The sequence below is a fragment of the Mauremys mutica genome, chromosome 15, assembly GCF_020497125.1.
Source record: "Mauremys mutica isolate MM-2020 ecotype Southern chromosome 15, ASM2049712v1, whole genome shotgun sequence".
Taxonomy (NCBI): Eukaryota; Metazoa; Chordata; order Testudines; family Geoemydidae; genus Mauremys; species Mauremys mutica.
Genome location: NC_059086.1, coordinates 11,114,407 through 11,136,794, shown reverse-complemented (window position 1 = coordinate 11,136,794; position 22,388 = coordinate 11,114,407). Strand labels below are relative to the sequence as shown.

Below are 22,388 nucleotides of genomic sequence, written 5' to 3'. Positions count from 1 at the left end.
GCTCCCCCAGGTATTAATCACTTACTTTGGGTTCATTAATAAATAAAAAATGATTTGGTTAAGTATAAAAAGTAGGATTTAAGTGGTTTCAAGTAATTACAGACAGAACAAAGTAAGTCACCAAGCAAGATAGAGCAAAAACACGCAAGTCTAAGCCTAATACATTGAGTAACTGATTACAGGTAATATGTCACCCTCAGAGATGTTCCAATAAGCTTCTTTCACAGACTTGACTCCTTCCTAGACTGGGCCCAAACCTTTCCCCTGGTACAGTCCTTGTTAGTTCCAGCAGCCATCTCAGGTGGCAACTAGTGATTTTCTCATTACAGGCTGCCTCCATTGTTCTGCTCCACCTCCTTTTATACCTTTGGCAGAAGGCGGGAATCTTTTGTCTCTCTGGGTCCCCATCCCTCCTTGTAAATGGAAAAGTATCAGATTTAAGATGGATTTTAGTATCATGTAACATGGTCATATGTGCTCTGAGATCCAAGCCTCCATTCTTTTGGGCAGGCCTACAGGTACACGGGAAGGTTTGCAAGTAAACAGAGCCATTTACAGTTCATTGATTCCAGTTTAAATCTTATTCTCCTAACTCCAGACATAAAAATAATACATGCAAACAAATAGGATGAACACACTCAGTACATTATAGGCTTTCTAATGACACCATAAAGGGATATTTAGCACAAAGCATATTCCAGTTATGCCATATTCATAAGCATACTTCCATAAAGCATATGGAGTGCAACGTCACAGGTGCCTTCGAATTTCATTTCAAATATGTTTATATAAAAAACAAGTTTTAAATTTAATTTTTTTAAAATCTGATTTAAATGAAAGAAATCTGATTTTTTAATAAAATCATTGATTTTTATCCAGTGAGGCTTTTGTTATTCATTTAATATATGCTCCCATCTGTTTCTTTCTTACAAGAAGATTTTTATTTAAAGTATCAAAGAAATTGTTCAAAAATTGTTTTAGAGTATAGGAAACATTTAACATATACCTGACATTAAAAAAGAGGAAAAAAATACATTTGTAAATAAAAAATAGATTATTTTTAGAATATCAAACTCCTCATATGGATTTTGAAATGTATTAAAAGCCCATTGCCATAGGTGGTAGGTGACCCCCCCTCCCCTTCGGGATGTTTTAAAAAACTCAAACCTTGGTTTATGAAAAGCATTTTGATTCATTGTTTCAGTAAACAGAACACTATTTCTTAATCAGTTTTAGTTATGAAGCATCAGCATTTTTCAACTGAAGACGATTTCGTTGAAAACATTCCAAATCAGCTCTAATTTTCAGTCTGAATTTGTCTAATTTCAACTTCCATTGGATCATGTTATGCCTTTCTCTGCTAATGGGCTCTAGGGTTACAAGCTGAAGCTACACAAATTCAGACTGGAACTAATTAGTAAATGTTTAATGGTGAAGGTAATTAACCATTGGAAAAAATTACCAAGTGTCTCCAGGAATTACTTAGAATCATAGAATCATAGAATATCAGGGTTGGAAGGGACCTCAGGAGGTCATCTAGTCCAACCCCCTGCTCAAAGTAGAACCAATCCCCAACTAAATCATCCCAGCCAGGGCTTTGTCAAGCCTGACCTTAAAAATCTCTAAGAATGGAGATTCCACCACCTCCCTAGGTAACCCATTCCAGTGCTTCATAGAATCTCAGGATTGGAAGGGACCTCAGGAGGTCCAACCCCAGTTTTTCCTAATGTCCAACCTAAACCTCCCCCTCTGCAACTTGAGACATGGAGCCATTGTTCACTACCCATCTGGTTGGATACTGAGCATGGGGATAGCAGTTGGGAGTGGGTGACAGTGGAATATGTGGGGTGTTTCATAGTGAAGGCTTTGGAAGTGCTTACAAAGTAATATTTGTGTGTATTTGTTAACCCATTGCGCACACACACAAAAGAGTGTAAGAAAAGACGACTAACGATGCAGCAAAAAGCAACTTTGAATTGGTTCTTTTTCAGTAGAGTTCTATTAAACTGACTATACTGGTAAAACATCTATAAAGAGCTGTGCAGGACTAACTATTAAAAGTTTTGGAGCCATACCATTTTTTTTCCTAATAATCTTTTAATTAATCTCATGTCTTGTGTTTGGCCTCCAGAAAGAGACAGTGTGTAGCATCTCTAAAGCAGTGACAATATTCAGAAATTTCTTTATTGCAATGACAGGATTTATTGAGGTGTTTTACAGTAGGGGGATGAGTCTGCTTTGGACTCTTGCAACATAATTGCCATGAGGTATCAAATTGGAAGCTTTTTGGGAGAAACATAATATCTGCTAGTTAACCCAACTGAAATTCACAAGGTGTGTGCTTTTTTTTTTCTTTGCAGAGGAACTCCAAGGAGAACGGAGTAAGTAAGTGATTCTTTGAATGTAAAAGTTAATTCAATTCCATGGCGGAAAAGTGATACAAACAGAAATGGTTTCAGAGTAGCAGCCATGTTAGTCTGTATCCTCAAAAAGAACAGAAGTACTTGTGGCACCTTAGAGACTAACAAATTTATTTCAGCATAAGCTTTTGTGGGCTACAGCTCACTTCTTCCGATGCATAGAATGGAACACAGACAGGAGATATGTATACATACAGAGAACATGAAAAGGTGGAAGTACCCATACCAACTGTAAAAGTCTAATTATGAGCACACACTCCCAATAATAGAGACCTGGTCTTTTTAATTACCTGAAAAGTGTCATACACACATCCCAGGGATAATATACAATGTTATTTTTAAATACTCATTTTATCAAAATAAACCTCATAGAAAATAGTTTTATTTAACATGTTAATAAAATATCCTGGTCATTGTAACTGTTAATTAGTATTAATTATAATTATTTATTTTTATTTTATTTATTGCCAGGACCTGGAGTTGATGAGAGCCAGAGTCAGGGTAAGTGCAAGTGTCTTTTATACACAAGTTATAGTATATCTTCATTTGCAAACACACAGGGGAGGACTCTGGTCTCCACAGTGTATGTACCTCATTGGCAGCACATTCTGGGGTAGATCCTATTCAGCTAATTAGCAGCGTAAAGGGGTCATAGGAGATTTCCCCTTTCTGCCCCCCCTTGCATACGGCATGCACCTGAGGCAGGCCAGAGTGCAGCTGCTCACGGCAAATGAATGTTGAATAAATAAACAAGAGTATTCACATTGCAAACTACAGCTGGCCAAAAAACCTGCATCGAAACATTTTTCAACTAAAAATGGCTTTTCAACAGAAGTGAAAAATTGTGAGAAAAGTTTTCACTCTGCCCAGATATTTTGGGATTTCTTGATGAAGCATGCAAAGCCAAATTCACTTTTCAAATGTTTTTAAGTTTATTTAGTTCTCTTCTATTTTTCTTCCCTCTCTGCCTCCCCCCTCCCATTGTGAGGGAGTAAAAGTGGGGTAGAGTCAATTTTCTTCCTCTCTTTTCAATTTTTTTTGTTTGAAAATTCCACTATAAAATTTCACAGAAAAGAATTAACATTTTTTTGACTAGCTCTGCTGGAACCAAGCAAACAAACAAAAAAAGGACTGCAGCACTGGAATTCTTGTTCTTTTAGGATGAAGTGAACCCTCTGAATAGTGTCCGGATAAAACCTTCCACCAGGGGTCAGTGCTGACAAAAAGTAGATGGTGCTAGCCAGAGGTGCCTCTTAAGTGCAGCCTTCATCAGCTTGGCTTCTGTATAGCTCCATCCACAAACTAAAACAGCCCCCCCAAAGGGTAATGCATTGGAGTGATTATCAATGAAAATGGCTTAGGGTGAATTTCCCAGTAGCAAAAAGGGTCCAGATCTTCGAATGGCTATGCCTAGGACTATCAAGTAGCAATTGGCAGGTGATAATACTGCTGTATACAGCATTGTTTACACCATTACTGGGTACTGTGTCCAGTTCTGGTGCCCAAAGGATGTTGAAAAAGAGAACAACTCCAAAACATTTTTGTGTCCTATCAGGTTAAAGTATGAAATCCGTCCAAGCCAAATTTGATGAGAGACTGCTCTGCCATGTGTGAGAATGAGACTCAGTCCCTCTTTCCCTTAGGAGCAAGGTGCAAGGAGTGTGAAAGGGGCAGCGTCTCTTCAGAAAGGAGTTCCCCATGTTCCTTTAATCTCTAAGCCCAGATGTGAAAGACACTTAAGCAGATGCTTTCCCTTACTCACAGGCATAGTCACATTGAAGAAGTCAAACAGATTACCCATGTACTCTAAACTAAAGGGGTGCTTTAAATTCTTTGCTGAACTGGGGCTGTACTGGTGAGAAATAGAGCTGATTGTTTTGGACTCAGTTTAGTTATGGGCAACATCTGAGCTGATCTCTACCAAATTCTGGGTTTGCTTTCTGAAGGGAAAAATAGATTTTATATTTTCCCGCATTGATTTTTAGCATCAGAGAGAGAGTTGAAAAGAAATACTTGAAAAGATCGGTGCTACCGCTTGTGCACAGGTCAATTTGCAATTTGCAATTGACTTTAATAATAAAAGTAACCACACTTCCTTTGAGATAGTGTGTGTGGGTATCCTGCTGTCAAATATAGACCATTACTCTTTCTGGGGTTTTTCCCTATATCCTTTAGTAATCTCCCCACCACCCCCATTTGAGGTCTAGGAATTTAAAGACACACACTTCTATCAGGATTCAGGGATGTTATAGCCCCTCCAAGCCTTGTCACCCTGGCCAGGGTGTTCCCCTGAGGGCTGCAGGCAGGAATTTCTTCTTCTCTACACCATGTTTTGGGGGCTGGTAGTGAGAAATCTTTCCATTACAATTCCTGGTCTATGGAGTTTGGTGGTGCAAAAGAGGGGAGTCGAGTAGCAGAGCTAACAAGGATTGGCTCCTTCCTAGCATAGCACTGTGGTGAAATGGCTGAAGGCATCGGCACATTCCTTATGTGCATGATCAGAACTTGTAAAACCAGACACTCCTGCTCCTAGCAAAAGATGAAAAGGTGATGGGCTGTGTTAGAAGGTGGGAACACCTTCTTTACCTTTCCATCTGATGCCTTCCAACCTCACTTTGCAAGAGCTAGGACAAGACAACTTTATCAAGACAACTGTGGAAAAATTGGAAAGTATCCAGCGGAGGGCAACAAAAATGATTAGGGGGCTGGAGTACATGAATTATGAGGAGAGGTTGAGGGAACTGGGATTGTTTAGTCTGCAGAAGAGAAGAATGAGGGGGATTTGATAGCTGCTTTCAACTACCTGAAAGGGGGTTCCAAAGAGTATGGATCTAGACAGTTCTCAGTGGTAGCAGATGACAGAACATGGAGTAATGGTCTCAAATTGCAGTGGGTGAGGTTTAGGCTGGATATTAGGAAAAACTTTTTTCACTCAGAGAGTGGTAAATTAATGGAATGGGTTACATAGAGAGTTTGTGGAATATGATTCATTGTTTCAGTGAACAGAACACTATTTATCAATCAGTTTCAGTGATGAAGAATCAGCATTTTTCAACTAAAGACTGTTTCTTTGAAAACATTCCCAACCAGCTCTAATTTCCAGTCTGACATTGTCTAATTTCAAATTCCATTGGATCATGTTATGTCTTTCTCTGCTAATGGACTCTTCAGTCTAGCAGAGGAAGGTGTAACACGATCTAGGGTTGCAAGCTAAAGCTAGACAAATTCAGACTGGAAATAATTAGTAAATTTTTAATGGTGAGGGTAATTAACCATTGGAAATATTTACCAAGTGTCTGTAGAAATTACTTTGGGGGAGTTCTGTGGCCTGTTTAATCCCAGGATTCAGGATATATAATCACAATGGTCTCTTCTGGCATTGGAACCTAGGAATCTGCCGTGTTATTCAAGTACCATTGACTTTGATTCTTGCATTTTACTATTTCTGTACTTATACTATTTTATAAATTACCAAACATTGTCTTGGTTTCGGTTATTCCATTATTTCTGTATGCTGTGGAGAGAAAATTGGAAGTACAGGATTAAAAACATGGTTTTCTTTTTGTTTTTGTTTTTCAGGAAGTCTCCAGAAAGAAAAAGGTTCATTTCCATTGACTTCTGTTGCTTGGAGGATGTCTGGTTGTGTAATATTTGGGGAATATGTTTTGGGGGACAAGAACCCATGGGAATACAAGGGAGATTGATGATTGTCAGTGTGTTGATGAAAAGAGACTAGTAGATGGTAGTGATGGGTTGTGAGAGCAGTTTCCATGAGAAGACAAGGAGTCGGTAGAGTTTCCATGCTGAGAGAAGGTTTGGGATTTCCTCTTCGCGGAGTGAGGTTTATTTAGAGGCCTGTCGTGGCTGGCAGATGAGTCTGGTTGGATACTGAGCATGGGAATAGCAGTTGGGAGTGTGTGACAGTGGAATATGTTGTGTGTTCCACATTGAAGTCTTTGGAAGTGGTTAAAATGTAATATTTGTGAGTATTTATTGACCCACACAGAGACACAAAAAAGACACAAAAGAGTGCAAAAAAGATGACTACTAAAGCAGAAAAAAGTAACTTTGAATTGGTTCTTCTTCAATACAGTTCTGTTAAACTGACTATACTAGTAAAAATTCTATAAAGAAGTGTGCAGGATTCACTGTTAGAAGTATGGGAGCAAAAATATTTTTCCCTAATAATTTTTTAATTAATCTCATGTCTTCTGACTGGACTCCAGAAAGAGGCAGTGTACAGCATCTCTAAAGCAGTGACAATAATAAAAATTTGCTGTATTGCAGTGACAGGATTTATTAAAGTGTTTTATAGTAGGTGGATGAGTATGATTTGGACTCTTGCAACATAACTGGTGTGAGGTATTGTATTGGAAGCTTTTTGGAACAGGTGTAATATCTGCTAGCTAACCCAACTGAAATTCACAAGGAGTGTGAATTAAGAGAATATTTTTTTTTCTTTGCAGATGAACTTCAAGCAGAACTGAGTAAGTGTGTCTTGAGTCTTTGAATGTAAAAGTTAATTCTATTCCATGGTGGAAAAGTGATGCAAATAGAAATAAAATTGTCACCATTAGAAATAAGGAAACTGAAGGATCTTTGTTGTTGTTAAAATATTATTTTGATAACATTTGCTAGGAAGGACAGATGAATGCTGCAGATCAATTCCTGCTCCCATGCAATAGGCTATGTCTCTCCTATGCAATGGGCTATGTGTCACTTATATTCCACACATCCCTTCAAAATAGGGCATATGTGAATATCTTCTGCCGCAGAGTCCTAGCACTTGCTGGCTCTGCAGGGATGAATTTCACCCCAAATAAGTCCTTACATGTCTGTGAATGTAGAGGGAGTTAGGCCCTGAGAATGTGTCTCTAATAATGTGATTTGGAATTTGCCTTTGATGCCAATAAGGCATTAGGATCATGCCCTGTGAGATAGTGACTGTGTGTAGGTGTCCCACACTCAAAATATGAAATATTCTATTACCCTTGCTGTTTTTTTGATATATCAATTGTATTTTCTCCGCTACCTCCCTTCAGCCACTCCTTGAGGTCTGGAGAGGGCAAGACACACGCTCCTCCAAAGCTTGAGGAGGGTGGGATCTCCTCCAATCCCTGTCACACTGGCCAGGCCTGAGGGGTGTACCTCACTGTCTTTGAGCACTGGTTGAGAGGGAATCTCTTCACTTCCACTCCTGACCTGGAGCTAGAGAGGGGAGAGGAGTAGCGGAACCAACAGGGATTGGTGCTGTGATGGGTTCAGTCACAGAGACACCAATGGGACTGTCACCGGATGGGCTGAGATTACCTCTGAGCCCATTTTCCCTGCCAGCTTGGGACTCCAGAACCCTGCCTTTTTGAGCCACGCATCCTAGCTTGCTGCAACACAGACCCAGGGTTTTGACCACACCCCCAAAGCTGCAGGCTTTAGGTGAAAACATCTCAGCAGGTTCCCTGCCTCCAGCACCCAGACATCCAGCTCCCAATGGGATCCAAACCCCAAATAAATCCATTTTGATCTGTATAAAGCCTTTACAGGGTAAACTCATCAATTGTCCACCCTCTATAACACTTTTAGAGAGAAATGCACAACTGTTTGCTCCCCCAGGTATTAATCACTTACTTTGGGTTCATTAATAAATAAAAAATGATTTGGTTAAGTATAAAAAGTAGGATTTAAGTGGTTTCAAGTAATTACAGACAGAACAAAGTAAGTCACCAAGCAAGATAGAGCAAAAACACGCAAGTCTAAGCCTAATACATTGAGTAACTGATTACAGGTAATATGTCACCCTCAGAGATGTTCCAATAAGCTTCTTTCACAGACTTGACTCCTTCCTAGACTGGGCCCAAACCTTTCCCCTGGTACAGTCCTTGTTAGTTCCAGCAGCCATCTCAGGTGGCAACTAGTGATTTTCTCATTACAGGCTGCCTCCATTGTTCTGCTCCACCTCCTTTTATACCTTTGGCAGAAGGCGGGAATCTTTTGTCTCTCTGGGTCCCCATCCCTCCTTGTAAATGGAAAAGTATCAGATTTAAGATGGATTTTAGTATCATGTAACATGGTCATATGTGCTCTGAGATCCAAGCCTCCATTCTTTTGGGCAGGCCTACAGGTACACGGGAAGGTTTGCAAGTAAACAGAGCCATTTACAGTTCATTGATTCCAGTTTAAATCTTATTCTCCTAACTCCAGACATAAAAATAATACATGCAAACAAATAGGATGAACACACTCAGTACATTATAGGCTTTCTAATGACACCATAAAGGGATATTTAGCACAAAGCATATTCCAGTTATGCCATATCATAAGCATACTTCCATAAAGCATATGGAGTGCAACGTCACAGGTGCCTTCGAATTTCATTTCAAATATGTTTATATAAAAAAAAGTTTTAAATTTAATTTTTTTAAAATCTGATTTAAATGAAAGAAATCTGATTTTTTAATAGAATCATTGATTTTTATCCAGTGAGGCTTTTGTTATTCATTTAATATTTGCTCCCATCTGTTTCTTTCTTACAAGAAGATTTTTATTTAAAGTATCAAAGAAATTGTTCAAAAATTGTTTTAGAGTATAGGAAACATTTAACATATACCTGACATTAAAAAAGAGGAAAAAAATACATTTGTAAATAAAAAATAGATTATTTTTAGAATATCAAACTCCTCATATAGATTTTGAAATGTATTAAAAGCCCATTGCCATAGATGGTAGGTGACCCCCCCCCCCTCGGGATGTTTTAAAAAACTCAAACCTTGGTTTATGAAAAGCATTTTGATTCATTGTTTCAGTAAACAGAACACTATTTCTCAATCAGTTTTAGTTATGAAGCATCAGCATTTTTCAACTGAAGACAATTTTGTTGAAAACATTCCAAATCAGCTCTAATTTCCAGTCTGAAATTGTCTAATTTCAACTTCCATTGGATCATGTTATGCCTTTCTCTGCTAATGGGCTCTAGGGTTACAAACTGAAGCTAGACAAATTCAGACTGGAACTAATTAGTAAATGTTTAATGGTGAAGGTAATTAACCATAGGAAAAAATTACCAAGGGTCTCCAGGAATTACTTAGAATCATAGAATCATAGAATATCAGGGTTGGAAGGGACCTCAGGAGGTCATCTAGTCCAATCCCCTGCTCAAAGCAGGACCAATTCCCAACTAAATCATCCCAGCCAGGGCTTTGTCAAGCCTGACCTTAAAAACCTCTAAGGAAGGAGATTCCACTACCTCCCTAGGGAACCCATTCCAGTTCTTCACCACCCTCTGAGTGAAAAAGCTTTTCCTAATATCCAACCTAAACCTCCCCAACTGCAACTTGAGACCATTACTCCTTGTTCTGTCATCTGCTACCACTGAGAACAGTCTAGATCCATACTCTTTGGAACCCCCTTTCAGGTAGTTGAAAGCAGCTATCAAATCCCCCCTCATTCTTCTCTTCTGTAGACTAAAAAATCCCAGTTCCCTCAGCCTCTCCTCATAAGTCATGTGCTCCAGCCCCCTAATCATTATTGTTTCCCTCCTCTGGACTCTTTCCAATTTTTCCACGTCCTTCTTCTGGTGTACGGTCCAAAACTGGACACAGTACTCCAGATGAGGCCTCACCAATGTCCAATAGAGGAGAATTATCACGTCCCTCGATCTGCTGCCAATGCCCCTACATATATACCTCAAAATGCCGTTAGCTTTCTTGGCAACAAGGGCACATTGTTGACTCAGATCCAGCTTCTCGTCCACTGTAATCCCTATGTCCTTTTCTGCAGAACTGCTGCCTATCCATTCGGTCCCTATTTGTAGCAGTGCATAGGATTCTTCCGTCCTAAGTGCAGGACTCTGCACTTGTACTTGTTGAACCTCATCATATTTCTTTTGGCCCAATCCTCTAATTTGTCTAGGTCCCTCTGTATCCTATCCCTATCTTCCAGCGTAGCTACCATTCCTCCCAGTTTAGTGTCATCTGCAAGTTTGCTAAAGGTGCAGTCCACTCCATCCTCCAGATCATTAATGAAGATATTGAACAAAACCGGCCTCAGGACCGACCCTTAGGGCACTCCGCTTGATACTGGACATGGAGCCATTGTTCACTACCCATTGAGCCCAACAATCTAGCCACCTTTCTATCCACCTTATAGTCCAATCATCCAGCCCATACTTCTTTAACTTGCTGTCAAAAATACAGTGGGAGAACGTATCAAAAGCTTTGCTAAAGTCAAGGAATAACACATCCACAGTTTTCCCCTCTTCCAGAGCCAGTTATCTCCTCATAGAAGGCAATTATGGTAGTCGGGCATGACTTGCCCTTGGTGAATCCATGATGACTGTTCCTGATCACTTTCCTCTCCTCTAAGTGCTTCAGAATTGATTCCTTGAGGACCTACTCCATGATTTTTCCAGGGACTGAGGTGAGGCTGACTGGCCTGTAGTTCCCCGGACCCTCTTTCTTCCCTTTTTAAAGATGGCCACTACATTAGCCTTTTTCCACTCATCCGGGACCTCCTCCAATCGCCATGAGTTTTCAAAGATAATGGCCAATGGCTCTGCGATCACCTCTGCCAACTCTTTTAGCACCCCCTGATTCAGCGCGTCCGGCCCCATGGCCTTGTGCTCGTCCAGCTTTTCTAAATAGTACCAAACCACTTCTTTCTCCACAGAGGGCTGGTCACCTCCTCCCCATACTATGCTGTTCAGTGCAGTAGTCTGGGAGCTGACCTTGTTTGTGAAGACAGAGGCACAAAAAAGCACTGAGTACATTAGCTTTTTCCATATCCTCTGTCATTAGATTGCCTCCCTCTTTCAGTAAGGGGCCCACACTTTCCTTGACTTTCTTCTTGTTACTAACATACCCAAAGAAACCCTTCTTGTTACTCTTAACATCTCTTGCTAGCTGCAACTCCAAGTGTTATTTGGCCTTCCTGATTTCGCTCCTGCATGCCTGAACAATATTTTTATACTCCTCCCTGGTTATTTGTCCAATCTTCCACTTCTTGTAAACTCCTTTTTTGTGTTTAAGATCAGCAAGGATTCCACTGTTAAGCCAAGCTGGTCACCTGCCGTATTTACTATTCTTTCTACACGTTGGGATGGTTTGTTCCTGCAACCTCAATATGGATTCTTTAAAATACAGCCAGCTTTCCTGGACTCCTTCCCCCTCATGTTATTCTCCCAGGGGATCCTGTTTAACAGTTCCCTGAGGGAATCAAAGTATGCTTTTCTGAAGTCCAGGGTCCATATTCTGCTGCTCTCCTTTCTTCCTTGTGTCAGGATCCTGAACTCGACCATTTCATGGTCACTGCCTCCCAGGTTCCCATCCACTTCTGCTTCCCCTACTAATTCTTCCCCGTTTGTGAGCAGCAGGTCAAGAAGATCTCTACCCCTAGTTGGTTCCTCCTGCACTTGCACCAGGAAATTGTCCCCTACACTTTCCAAAAACTTCCTGGATTATCTGTGTACCGCTGTATTGCTCTCCCAGCAGATATCAGGATGATTGAAGTCTCCCATGAGAACCAGGGCCTGTGATCTAGTAACTTCAGTTAGTTGCTGGAAGAAAGCCTCGTCCCACTCATCCTCCTAGTCTGGTGGTCTATAACCGACTCCCACCATGACATCACCGTTGTTGCTCAACTTCTAAACTCATTTTTTTCTGCAGTTTCACACCAGAGCCCTGACCAATCATACTACTCTCTTACATACAATGCAACTCCCCCACCTTTTCTGCCCTCCCTATCCTTCCTGAACAGTTTATATCCATCCATGACAATACTCCAGTCACTTTGCAGGAGTTCTGTGGCCTGTCTTATCGCAGAATTCAGGATATATAATCACAATGGTCTCTTCTGGCATTGGAATCAAGGAATCTGCCATGGTATACAAGTACCATTGGATTTGATTCTTGCATTTTACTTTTTCTGTACGTACAATATTTAATAAATTACCAAACATTGTCTTGGTTTTGGTTATTACTTTATTTCTGTATACTATGGAGACAAAATTGGAAGTACAGGGTTAAAAACATGGCTTTCATTTTATTTTTATTTTTCAGGAAGACTCCAGAAAGAAAAAGGTTCATTTCCATTGACTTCTGTTGCTTCGAGGATGCTTGGTTGTGGAAATTTTGGGGGATATGTTTTGGGGGACTAAAACCCATGTGAATACAAGCGAGATTGATGATTGTTAGTGTGTTGATTAAAAGAAACTAGCAGATGGTTGTGAGAGCAGTCTCCATGAGAAGACAAGGAGTCTGTAGAGCTTCCATGCTGAGAGAAGTTTTGGGATTTTCTCTTCATGGGGTGAGGTTTATTCAGAGGCCTGTGCTGGCTGGAAAATGAGTCTGGTTGGATACTGAGCATGGGGATAGCAGTTGGGAGTGTGTGACAGTGGAATACGTGGGGTGTTTCATATTGAAGGCTTCAGAAGTGATTACAATGTAATATTTGTGTGTATTTGTTAACCCATTGCACACACACACAAATGAGTGTAAGAAAAGATGACTAATGAAGCAGCAAAAAGTAACTTTGAATTGATTCTTTTTCAGTAGAGTTCTATTAAACTGACTATAGTAACAAAACATCTCTAAAGAGCTGTGTTGGACTCACTGTTAGAAGTTTTGGAGCCATACTATTTTTTTCCTAATAATCTTTTAATTAATCTCATGTCTTGTGTTTGGACTCCAGAAAGAGGCAGTGTGTAGCAGTAAAGCAGTGACAATATTCAGAATTTTCTTTATTGCAGTGACAGGATTTATTGAGGTGTTTTACAGTAGGGGGATGAGTCTGGTTTGGAATCTTGCAACATAATTGCTGCGAAGTATCAAATTGGAAGCTTTTTGGGAGAGACATAATATCTGCTAGTTAACTCAACTGAAATTCACAAGGTGTGTGCATTTTTTTTTCTTTGCAGAGGAACTCCAAGGAAAACTGGGTAAGTGTGTGTTGATTCTTTAAATGTAAAAGTTAATTCAATTCCATGGTGGAAATGTGATACAAACAGAAACGTTTTCAGAGTAGGCCATGTTAGTATGTATCCTCAAAAAGAACAAGAGTACTTGTGGCACCTTGGAGACTAAGACATTTATTTCAGCATAAGCTTTTGTGGGCTACAGCTCACTTCTTCGGATGCACAGAATGGAACACACAGACAGAAGATATTTATTCATACAGAGAACATGAAAAGATGGAAATACCCATCCCAACTGTAAGAGTCCAATCAATTGAGATGAGCTATCATCAGCAGGAGAAAAAAAACCCTGCACTCGAATTAATATGCAAATTAGATACAATTAACTTAGGTTTAAACAGAGACTAGGAATGGTTAGGTCATTACACTAAATGAATCTATTTACCCATGTTAAGTTCTCCTCACACCTTCTGTGGATCATCTCAATTATCACTTCAAAGGGTTTTTTTTCTCCTGCTGATGATTGGCTTCTTCCAGTTGGTATGTGTACTTCCACCTTTTCATGTTCTCTGTATGTATAAATATCTTCTGTCTGTGTGTTCCATTCTATGCATCCGAAGAAGTGAGCTGTAGCCCACGAAAGCGTATGCTGAAATAAATTTGTTAGTCTCTAAGGTGCCAAAAATACTCCTGTTCTCTTTACAAATAGAAATGACGTTCTCACAGTTAGAAATAAGGGAACTGAAGGATCTTTGTTGTTGTTAGAATATTATTTTGATAAAATTTGCTAGGATGGAGGGGTGAACACTACATACCTATTCCTGCTCCCACTGGGTGAATTTCTCTCCTATACAAATGGGCTGTGTGTCACTTATATCCCACACATTCCTTCAAAATACGGCATAGGTCTGTACATTGTGCTGCAGATTCCTAGCACTTCCTTGCTGGCCAGGGATATATTTCACCCCAAATAAGTCCTTACATGTCTGTGAATATAGAGGGAGTTAGGCCCTGACAATGTGTATCTAAATATGTGATTTGGAATTTGCCATTGATGCTAATAATGGCAGTAGGATCACGTCCTGTGAAATAGTGACTGGGTGTGGGTCCCACACTCAAAATATGAAATATTGTATTACCCTTGCTGATTTTTTGGTATATCAATTGTGTCTTCTCCACCATCACCCCCCTGCCCCCGAGGTCTGGGGAGGGTAAGATACACACTCATGCAAAGCTTGAAAAGTGTGGGAGCCCGTCCAATGCCTCTCATAGAATCATAGAATCATAGAATCTCAGGGTTGGAAGGGACCTCAGGAGGTAATCTAGTCCAACCCCCTGTTCAAAGCAGGACCAAACCCAACTAAATCATCCCAGCCAGGGCTTTGTCAAGCCTGACCTTAAAAACCTCTAAGGAAGGAGATTCCACTACCTCCCTAGGTAACCCATTCCAGTTCTTCACCACCTTACTAGTGAAAAAGTTTTTCCTAATGTCCAACATAAACCTCCCCCTCTGCAACTTGAGACCATTACTCCTTGTTCTGTCATCTTCTACCACTGAGAACAGTCTAGATCCATCCTCTTTGGAACCCCCTTTCAGGTAGTTGAAAGCAGCTATCAAATCCCCCCTCATTCTTTCTTCTGCAGACTAAACAATCCCATTTCCCTCAGCCTCTCCTCATAAGTCATGTGCTCCAGCCCCCTAATCATTTTTGTTGCCCTCCGCTGGACTCTCTCCAATTTATCCACATCCTTCTTGTAGTGTGGGGCCCAAAACTGGACACAGTACTTCAAATGAGGCCTCACCAGTGCAGAGTAGAGGGGAATGATCACATCCCTTGATCTGCTGGAAATGCCCCTACTTATACAACCCAAAATGCCATTAGCCTTCTTGGCAACAAGGGCACACTGTTGACTCATATTCAGCTTTTCGTCCACCGTAACTCCTAGGTCCTTTTCTGCAGAACTGCTGCCCAGCCATTCGGTCCCTAGTCTGTAGCAGTGCATGGGATTCTTCCGTCCTAAGTGCAGGATTCTGCACTTGTCCTTGTTGAACCTCATCATATTTCTTTTGGCCCAATCCTCTAATTTGTCTAGGTCCCTCTGTATCCTAGCCCTACCCTCCAGCGTATCAACCACTCCTCCCAGTTTAGTGTCATCTGCAAACTTGCTAAGGGTGCAGTCCACACCATCCTCCAGATCGTTAATGAAGATATTGAACAAAACCGGTCCCAGCACCGACCCTTGGGGCACTCCACTTGATACCGGCTGCCAACTAGACATGGAACCATTGATCACTACCCGTAGAGCCCGACTATCTAGCCAGTTTTCTATCCACCTTACCGTCCATTCATCCAGCCCATACTTCTTTAACTTGCTGGCAAGAATACTGTGGGAGACTGTATCAAAAGCTTTGCTAAAGTCCAGAAATAGTACATCCACTGCTTTCCCCTCATCCACAGAGCCGGTTATCTCATCATAGAAGGCAATTAGGTTAGTCAGGCATGACTTGCCCTTGGTGAATCCATGCTGACTGTTCCTGATCACTTTCCCCTCCTTTAAGTGGTTCAGGATTGATTCCTTGAGGACCTGTTCCATGATTTTTCCAGGGACTGAGGTGAGACTGACTGGCCTGTAGTTCCCTTGATCTTCCTTCTTCCCTTTTTTAAAGATGGGCACTACATTAGCTTTTTTCCAGTCATCCGGGACCTCCCCTGATCGCCATGATTTTTCAAAGATAATGGCCAATGGCTCTGCAATCTCATCGGCCAACTCCTTTAGCACCCTCGGATGCAGCGCATCCGGCCCCATGGACTTGCGCTCGTCCAGCTTTCCTAAATAGCCCCGAACTACTTCTTTCTCCACAGAGAGCTGGTCACCTCCTCCCCATACCGTGCTGCAGAGTGCAGCTGTCTGGGAGCTGACCTTGTCTGTGAAGACAGAGGCAAAAAAAGCATTGAGTACACTAGCTTTCTCCACATCCTCTGTCACTAGGTTCCCTCCCTCATTCAGTAAGGGGCCCACACTTTCCTTGACTTTCTTCCTGTTGCTAAGATACCTAAAGAAACCCTTCTTGTTACTCCTAACATCTCCGGCTAGCTGCAACTCCAAGTGTGATTTGGCCTTCCTGATTTCAAACCTGCATGCCTGAACAATACTTTTATACTCCTCCCTGGTTATTTGTCCAATCTTCCACTTCTTGTAAGCTGTTCTTTTGTGTTTAAGACGAGCAAGGATTTCACTGTTAAGCCAAGCTGGTTGCCTGCCACATTTACTTTTCTTCCTACACATCGGGATGGTTTGTTCCTGCAACCTCAATAAGGTTTCTTTGAAATACAGCCAGCTTTCCTCGACTCCTTTCCCCATCTTGTTATTCTCCCAGGGGACCTTGCCCATCAGTTCCCTGAGGGAGTCGAAGTCTGCTTTTCTGAAGTCCAGGGTCTCTGTTCTACTGCTTTCCCTTTTTCCTTGTGTCAGGATCCTGAACTCGACCATCTCATGGTCACTGCCTCCCAGGTTCCCATCCACTATTGCTTCCTCTACTATTTCTTCCCTGTTTGTGAGCAGCAGGTCAAGAAGAGCTTTTCCCCTAGTTGGTTCCTCCAGCACTTGCACCAGGAAATTGTCCCCTACACTTTCCAGAAACTTCCTAGATTGTCTGTGCACTGCTGTATTGCTCTCCCTGCAGATATCAGGGTGATTAAAGTCACCCATGAGAACCAGGGCCTGTGATCTAGCAACTTCTGTTAGTTGCTGGAAGAAAGCCTCATCCACCTCATCCCCCTGGTCCGGTGGTCTGTAGCAGACTCCCACCACGACATTACCCTTGTTGTTCATACTTCTAAATTTAATCCAGAGACACTCAGGTTTTTCTGCAGTTTCATACTGGAGCTCTGAGCAGTCATACTGCTCTCTTACATACAACGCAACTCCCCCACCTTTTCTGCCCTGCCTGTCCTTCCTGAACAGTTTATATCCATCCATGACAGTACTCCAATCATGTGAGTTATCCCACCAAGTCTCTGTTATTCCAATTACATCATAATTCCCTGACTGTGCCAGGACTTCAAGTTCTCCCTGCTTGTTCCCCAGGCTTCTTGCATTTGTGTATAGGCACTTAAGATAATCCGCTGATTGTCCTGCTTTCTCGGTCTGAGACAGGAGTCCTCCCCTCTTGCAGTCTCCTGCTTGTGCTTCCTCCCAGTATCCCACTTCCCCACTTACCTCGGGGCTTTGGTCTCCTTCCCCCGGTGAACCTAGTTTAAAGGCCTCCTCACTAGGTTAGCCAGCCTGCTTGCAAAGATGCTCTTCCCTCTCTTCGTGAGGTGGATCCCATCTCTCCCTAGCAATCCTTCTTCTTGGAAGACCATCCCATGGTCAAAGAATCCAAACCCTTCTCTCCGACACCATCTGCGTAGCCATTCGTTGATTTCCACGATTCGACGGTCTCTACCCTGGCCTTTTCCTGCCACAGGGAGGATAGACGAGAACACCACTTGCGCCTCAAACTCCTTTATCCTTCTTCCCAGAGCCACGTAGTCTGCAGTGATATGCTCAAGGTCATTCTTGGCAGTATCATTGGTGCCCACGTGGAGAAGCAGGAAGGGGTAGCGATCCGAGGGCTTGATGAGTCTTGGCAGTCTCTCCGTCACATCATGAATCCTAGCCCCTGCAAGCAGCACACCTCTCGGTTTTCCCGGTCAGGGCGGCAGATAGATGACTCAGTCCCCCTGAGGAGAGAATCCCCGACCACCACCACCCTCCTCCTCCTCCTCTTGGGAGTGGTGGTCGTGGAACCCCCATCCCTAGGATGGTGCATCTCATGCCTTCCAATCAGTGGAGTCTCCTTCTGCTCTGTTCCCTCAGGTGTATCATCCACTCCACTCTCTGCACTAGTACCTGCGGAGAGAACACGAAAACGGTTGCTCACCTGTATCTGTGTTTCTGGGACGTGGATGTTTCTGGTACTCTTTCCCCTTCTGGAAGTCACATGCCGCCACTTATCCTCGCTGGCCTTCTGTCCCCGCTGCGTAGCCTGTTCTGAATCTTCAGAACATTGTGCCCGCTGCAGCTGATCCTGACGTCTATCCAGGAAATCCTCATTTTCTTTTATGGAACGCAGGGTTGTTATTCGTTTCTCCAGACCTTGAATCTTCTCTTCCAAGATGGAGATCAGCTTGCACTTGGTACAGACAAAGTCGCTCCTATCCTGTGGAAGGAAGACGAACATGGCGCATCCTGTGCAGGTCACAACGGCAGATTGCTCAGCATCCATGGTCTCTTCCTTCTAAGAGCTCTCTCCAGGCAAACTACCAGGCAAACTCCTTCTGTTTGCCTCTCTGCTGTTCGCTGCTCAGCTGGTTCGTAGCTGACTGCCTTTTTATAACAGTCAGGACCAGCTGGAACAAAGCACTCTCACACTGGCCACACCTGAGAGGTGCAAATACATGTCTTTGGGGGCTAGTAGAGAAGGAATCTCTTCTCCTCCACTCCTAATCTAAGGGTCTTAATGGAGATAGAGAGGGGAGAGGAGCAGTAGAGACCACATGGATTGGTGCCTTCCTTTCAGGCACAGTAATGAAAGGGCTGAGGACTTCAGGAGCACTCCCACCTTTTTGGTTCAGGGAGATTGGAAGGGAGAAGGTTTCTTCATTTGCTGAGGAAAGAGGGGGTCTCTCAGTATGGGCAACAGCTCTGATGGGCTGTAAGCCAAATGAGTTGGGCAGGTAGCCAATCAGAATGGGGTTTCCATATAGAAACATCTGAAAACCTGTGCATTATGGGGAAATCCCATAGATCTGGCAAATTAGAGGTCATCTGAAATCCCACTGAGCTGGCAGGTCTGAGCTGATTTGACTTTGAAAGGTGTTGCCCAGTTGAAATATCAGTAAGTACAGGTACAACATTGTCACACAAACATCTGATTCCCTTGGTTATCTTTGTGCAATGATATTTTTCTATCTCATCCACTCTCCTCCCTCACCACCCTTAAACACCCTCCTCTCTAGGTTATTTGGAGGGAGCTGGGCTGGGACTCTTGTATTCCTCTTCGTCTATCTCCCTGGCTGCTGTAGCCCATTTTCATCTCTCTCCTAGCAGGAAAGACAGGAGCTCCAGGCAGAAATAATGCAGCTACTCACATTCCCAGCATCACCACATGTATTTGTGGTCTGCTGCCTCTGCTTGAGACTGAGGTATGGATGGAACATACCTAGTGACTCCAGGAGAGACACATATGGGGCCCAAAAGTGTAAAATAACCACAGTGTGTGTGTACCATTAATGTGCTTTACTTTCTCTTTTCTGCACAAGTAAATCACTCTGTATTGTGCCTGACGATCTCAGTTATCTGCAGTGTAGTTGTAGCCATATTGGTCCCAGGTTATTAGAGAGATAAGGTGGGTGAAGTTGGCCCAATAAAAAATATTACCTTTGATAGTTATCATCGACCTGGGATATTTCTGCTGCCAAAAGGTGGAAAATAGGTAATAGATGCCCCTTTTGAATTCAATGTCTATTGTTTCTCATTTTCATTTCAGATTGGAGAATGATTTGCAAGTATGCAGGTAACAAAATATACATTTCTCCTGGTAATCAGAAATCATCCTCATAATTAAAAAACCCGTAGAAATAGAACATATTGCTATCATGGAGATAACTGGAGCTTTACTCTATTTCATCTCAGGCCTTACTTGTTCTGTTCTTTCTACCATTGTAACTTATATCAGAATCTGGCACAATACATTTGAGTAGCAACAAGATAAACATTTCAGTACCCCTCCCATTTCTCAGTACAGTTCAATCAAATATCACATCTCTAAAATATGTCACTAACCACATTGTCAGAATAGAACAAAACCCGATATCAGTGGGAGTTTTGCCAGAGTAAGGACAGCAGGAATTGGCCCAAAAGCCATCTCTCCCAAGTTTCAGTTTTTGCTTTCATGAGGGAAAGTATTCTTGAATCCAAATCTCTCTTTGCAGATAACATCACTCTTAATCGAGACACAGCCCACCCCAACCTCTCCATTGCTTGGGATCAGAAGAGTTTGAAACACAAAGCCCAACCTCAAAATGTGTCACCAAACCCAGAGAGGTTCGATTCGACTGTCTGTGTGTTGGGCTCTGAAGGATTCTCCTCTGGAAAGCACTACTGGGAGGTGGATGTTGTGAGCAGCACTGACTGGGACCTGGGAATGGCCAGAAAATCAATACAGAGAAAAGGAAAACTTTCCCTGTCCCCTAAAGAGGGATTTTGGGCTCTGGGTCTGAGTGGAAGAGATTATTGGGCAAAAACAGATCCGTGGACCCGGGTCCTGGTGCAGAAAAAGCCCAAGAAAATTGGAATTTACCTTAGTTATCAAGATGGGCAGGTGACTTTCTTCAATGTAACTGACATGTCTGTGTTGTTCATATTTAATGATTGTTCATTCTCAGGAGAGGTTTATCCATTTTTTAAAAATTCACACAAAGAAACAACAATGAGAATTTGTTCTATAAGAGAAGATGAATGAGGTTAATTTGGCACTGCCACTCACTTATCCCACTGTATCTATGAAATCAAATTTCCCATCAATGAATTTGAATTACACTTTGTCTCTATATTATCCATAGTGCCATCTCTAAAACAGCACCATTATTCAATTTATGGCTATGAACCTATAACATCAAATTTCGCTCAAAAAAATTTGAACTGTAGTTTTTACTCTGTACTTTGTGAGCTTCCATCTTAATTACTTGCTTTCAACCACAAATGATCTCGTTTGTCTCTTCTGAAAAATATTATTATTTGACTAGGGTTGTTAAGGAAAAGATATTATGTTGCAGATCTTCAAATGAAATCAGCACCAAAATTAGGTTTTCAAGATTTCAATATTTTCAAGAGCTCAGCTGCCCTTTACCCAGCATGAAGAGCTTCTTAGAAAACCTGAGAATAACTGTCACAGTGGGAGCTGCTGGGTAGATATTACTGGGAAAAAACCCATCTTATCTTACACAGTCATCTTTTTCTCAGAGACACACCATCACCAAACATATAACATAACAAATTAGCAGCTTGTCACTGGCCTGTGTACCACACAGTGAGGTAAGAGAATATAAAATAACTCCCATCTCTCTACACAGCTACACAAGATTTACTATCATAGTTACAAGGCAGATGAACCACTGACCTCCCACCACTGAGAGCTCCCACCCTGTGGTCTCTTTACCTTACCTATCTCAGCGTGGAATCTCATGAGTTTTCAACTCTTACATGTGGGGTCTGACTATAGTAACCTGGTCATACCAGCCCTTACCACCCATCAGCCCCATCTCAGATTGGGCCCCTGCTTGATCCTCCTTTCAGGAAACTGACCAATAATGACCAAAAGCCTTTTAAAAATCTAAGTATTTTTATTTTGCAGTTGTGTAGTATATAGAGTAATATCCCTTTAAATCATCTATGAGCTCTCTGTTTGTGTTCATCTTAGTCTGAACTGGAAGCTGACAGAAACCAGTCAGAGCAGCAATATGTATGGACCTAGGCCATGCGTGCTTGTGTATATTTAGAAAACTCATTTCTTTGGAATAAACTTATTTCTCTGGAATATTTGGAGCCTGTGTTGTTTCTTCACATTTTTTTGGCTTTGTAAGGAGCAGATGACACAATGATTGGTCACCAGGAGGAAAGCCCAATCAGTGTACACTGAAACAGAGAATAACTGCAGAGTCCTAAACTAAAAGGAAACCGCAGCCACTTGTACCGTGCGAAAAATGATCATTCCAAGAAAAAAAAAGGGTTTATAAAAGTCTGTCTGTTTGGGGAAAATTGGTTTGTTTGATAGGTGGGTCAGCCCTGTATTGAGCTGTGATGAGAGAGTGGAACACATTGTGATAGCTAATGGTATCAGTGTTGAGCAAAAGGTGTCAATTTGACTGAGTGTAATGAGGACTAAAGCCTACAACATGCCGTGTAGCCCGACAGCTCCTGTTGAACCAGCAGACAGAGCATTTGCTGAGATTGTGGAAATTCTCCAAAATTGCCTCTTGGCAAAGCCATTGGCGATTGCAGAGCATTTCTGATTTTAA

At 41.9% G+C, this 22,388-nt stretch overlaps 1 protein-coding gene across 1 annotated transcript in view; it reads left to right on the top strand.

Moving 5' to 3' along the window:
• The window catches only part of LOC123349779 (butyrophilin subfamily 3 member A3-like), a 57,562-nt gene extending 35,662 nt beyond the window's left edge, over window positions 1-21,900 (top strand). The window contains exons 12-19 of the mRNA XM_044987952.1: window positions 2,361-2,381; window positions 2,892-2,921; window positions 6,000-6,020; window positions 6,887-6,907; window positions 12,470-12,490; window positions 13,327-13,347; window positions 19,859-19,885; window positions 20,304-21,900. Of these exons, the coding sequence (XP_044843887.1) occupies window positions 2,361-2,381; window positions 2,892-2,921; window positions 6,000-6,020; window positions 6,887-6,907; window positions 12,470-12,490; window positions 13,327-13,347; window positions 19,859-19,885; window positions 20,304-20,833 (692 nt within the window). The 3' untranslated portion in view covers window positions 20,834-21,900. The remainder of the gene's footprint in view (window positions 1-2,360; window positions 2,382-2,891; window positions 2,922-5,999; window positions 6,021-6,886; window positions 6,908-12,469; window positions 12,491-13,326; window positions 13,348-19,858; window positions 19,886-20,303) is intronic.
• Window positions 21,901-22,388: the final 488 nt, after the last annotated feature.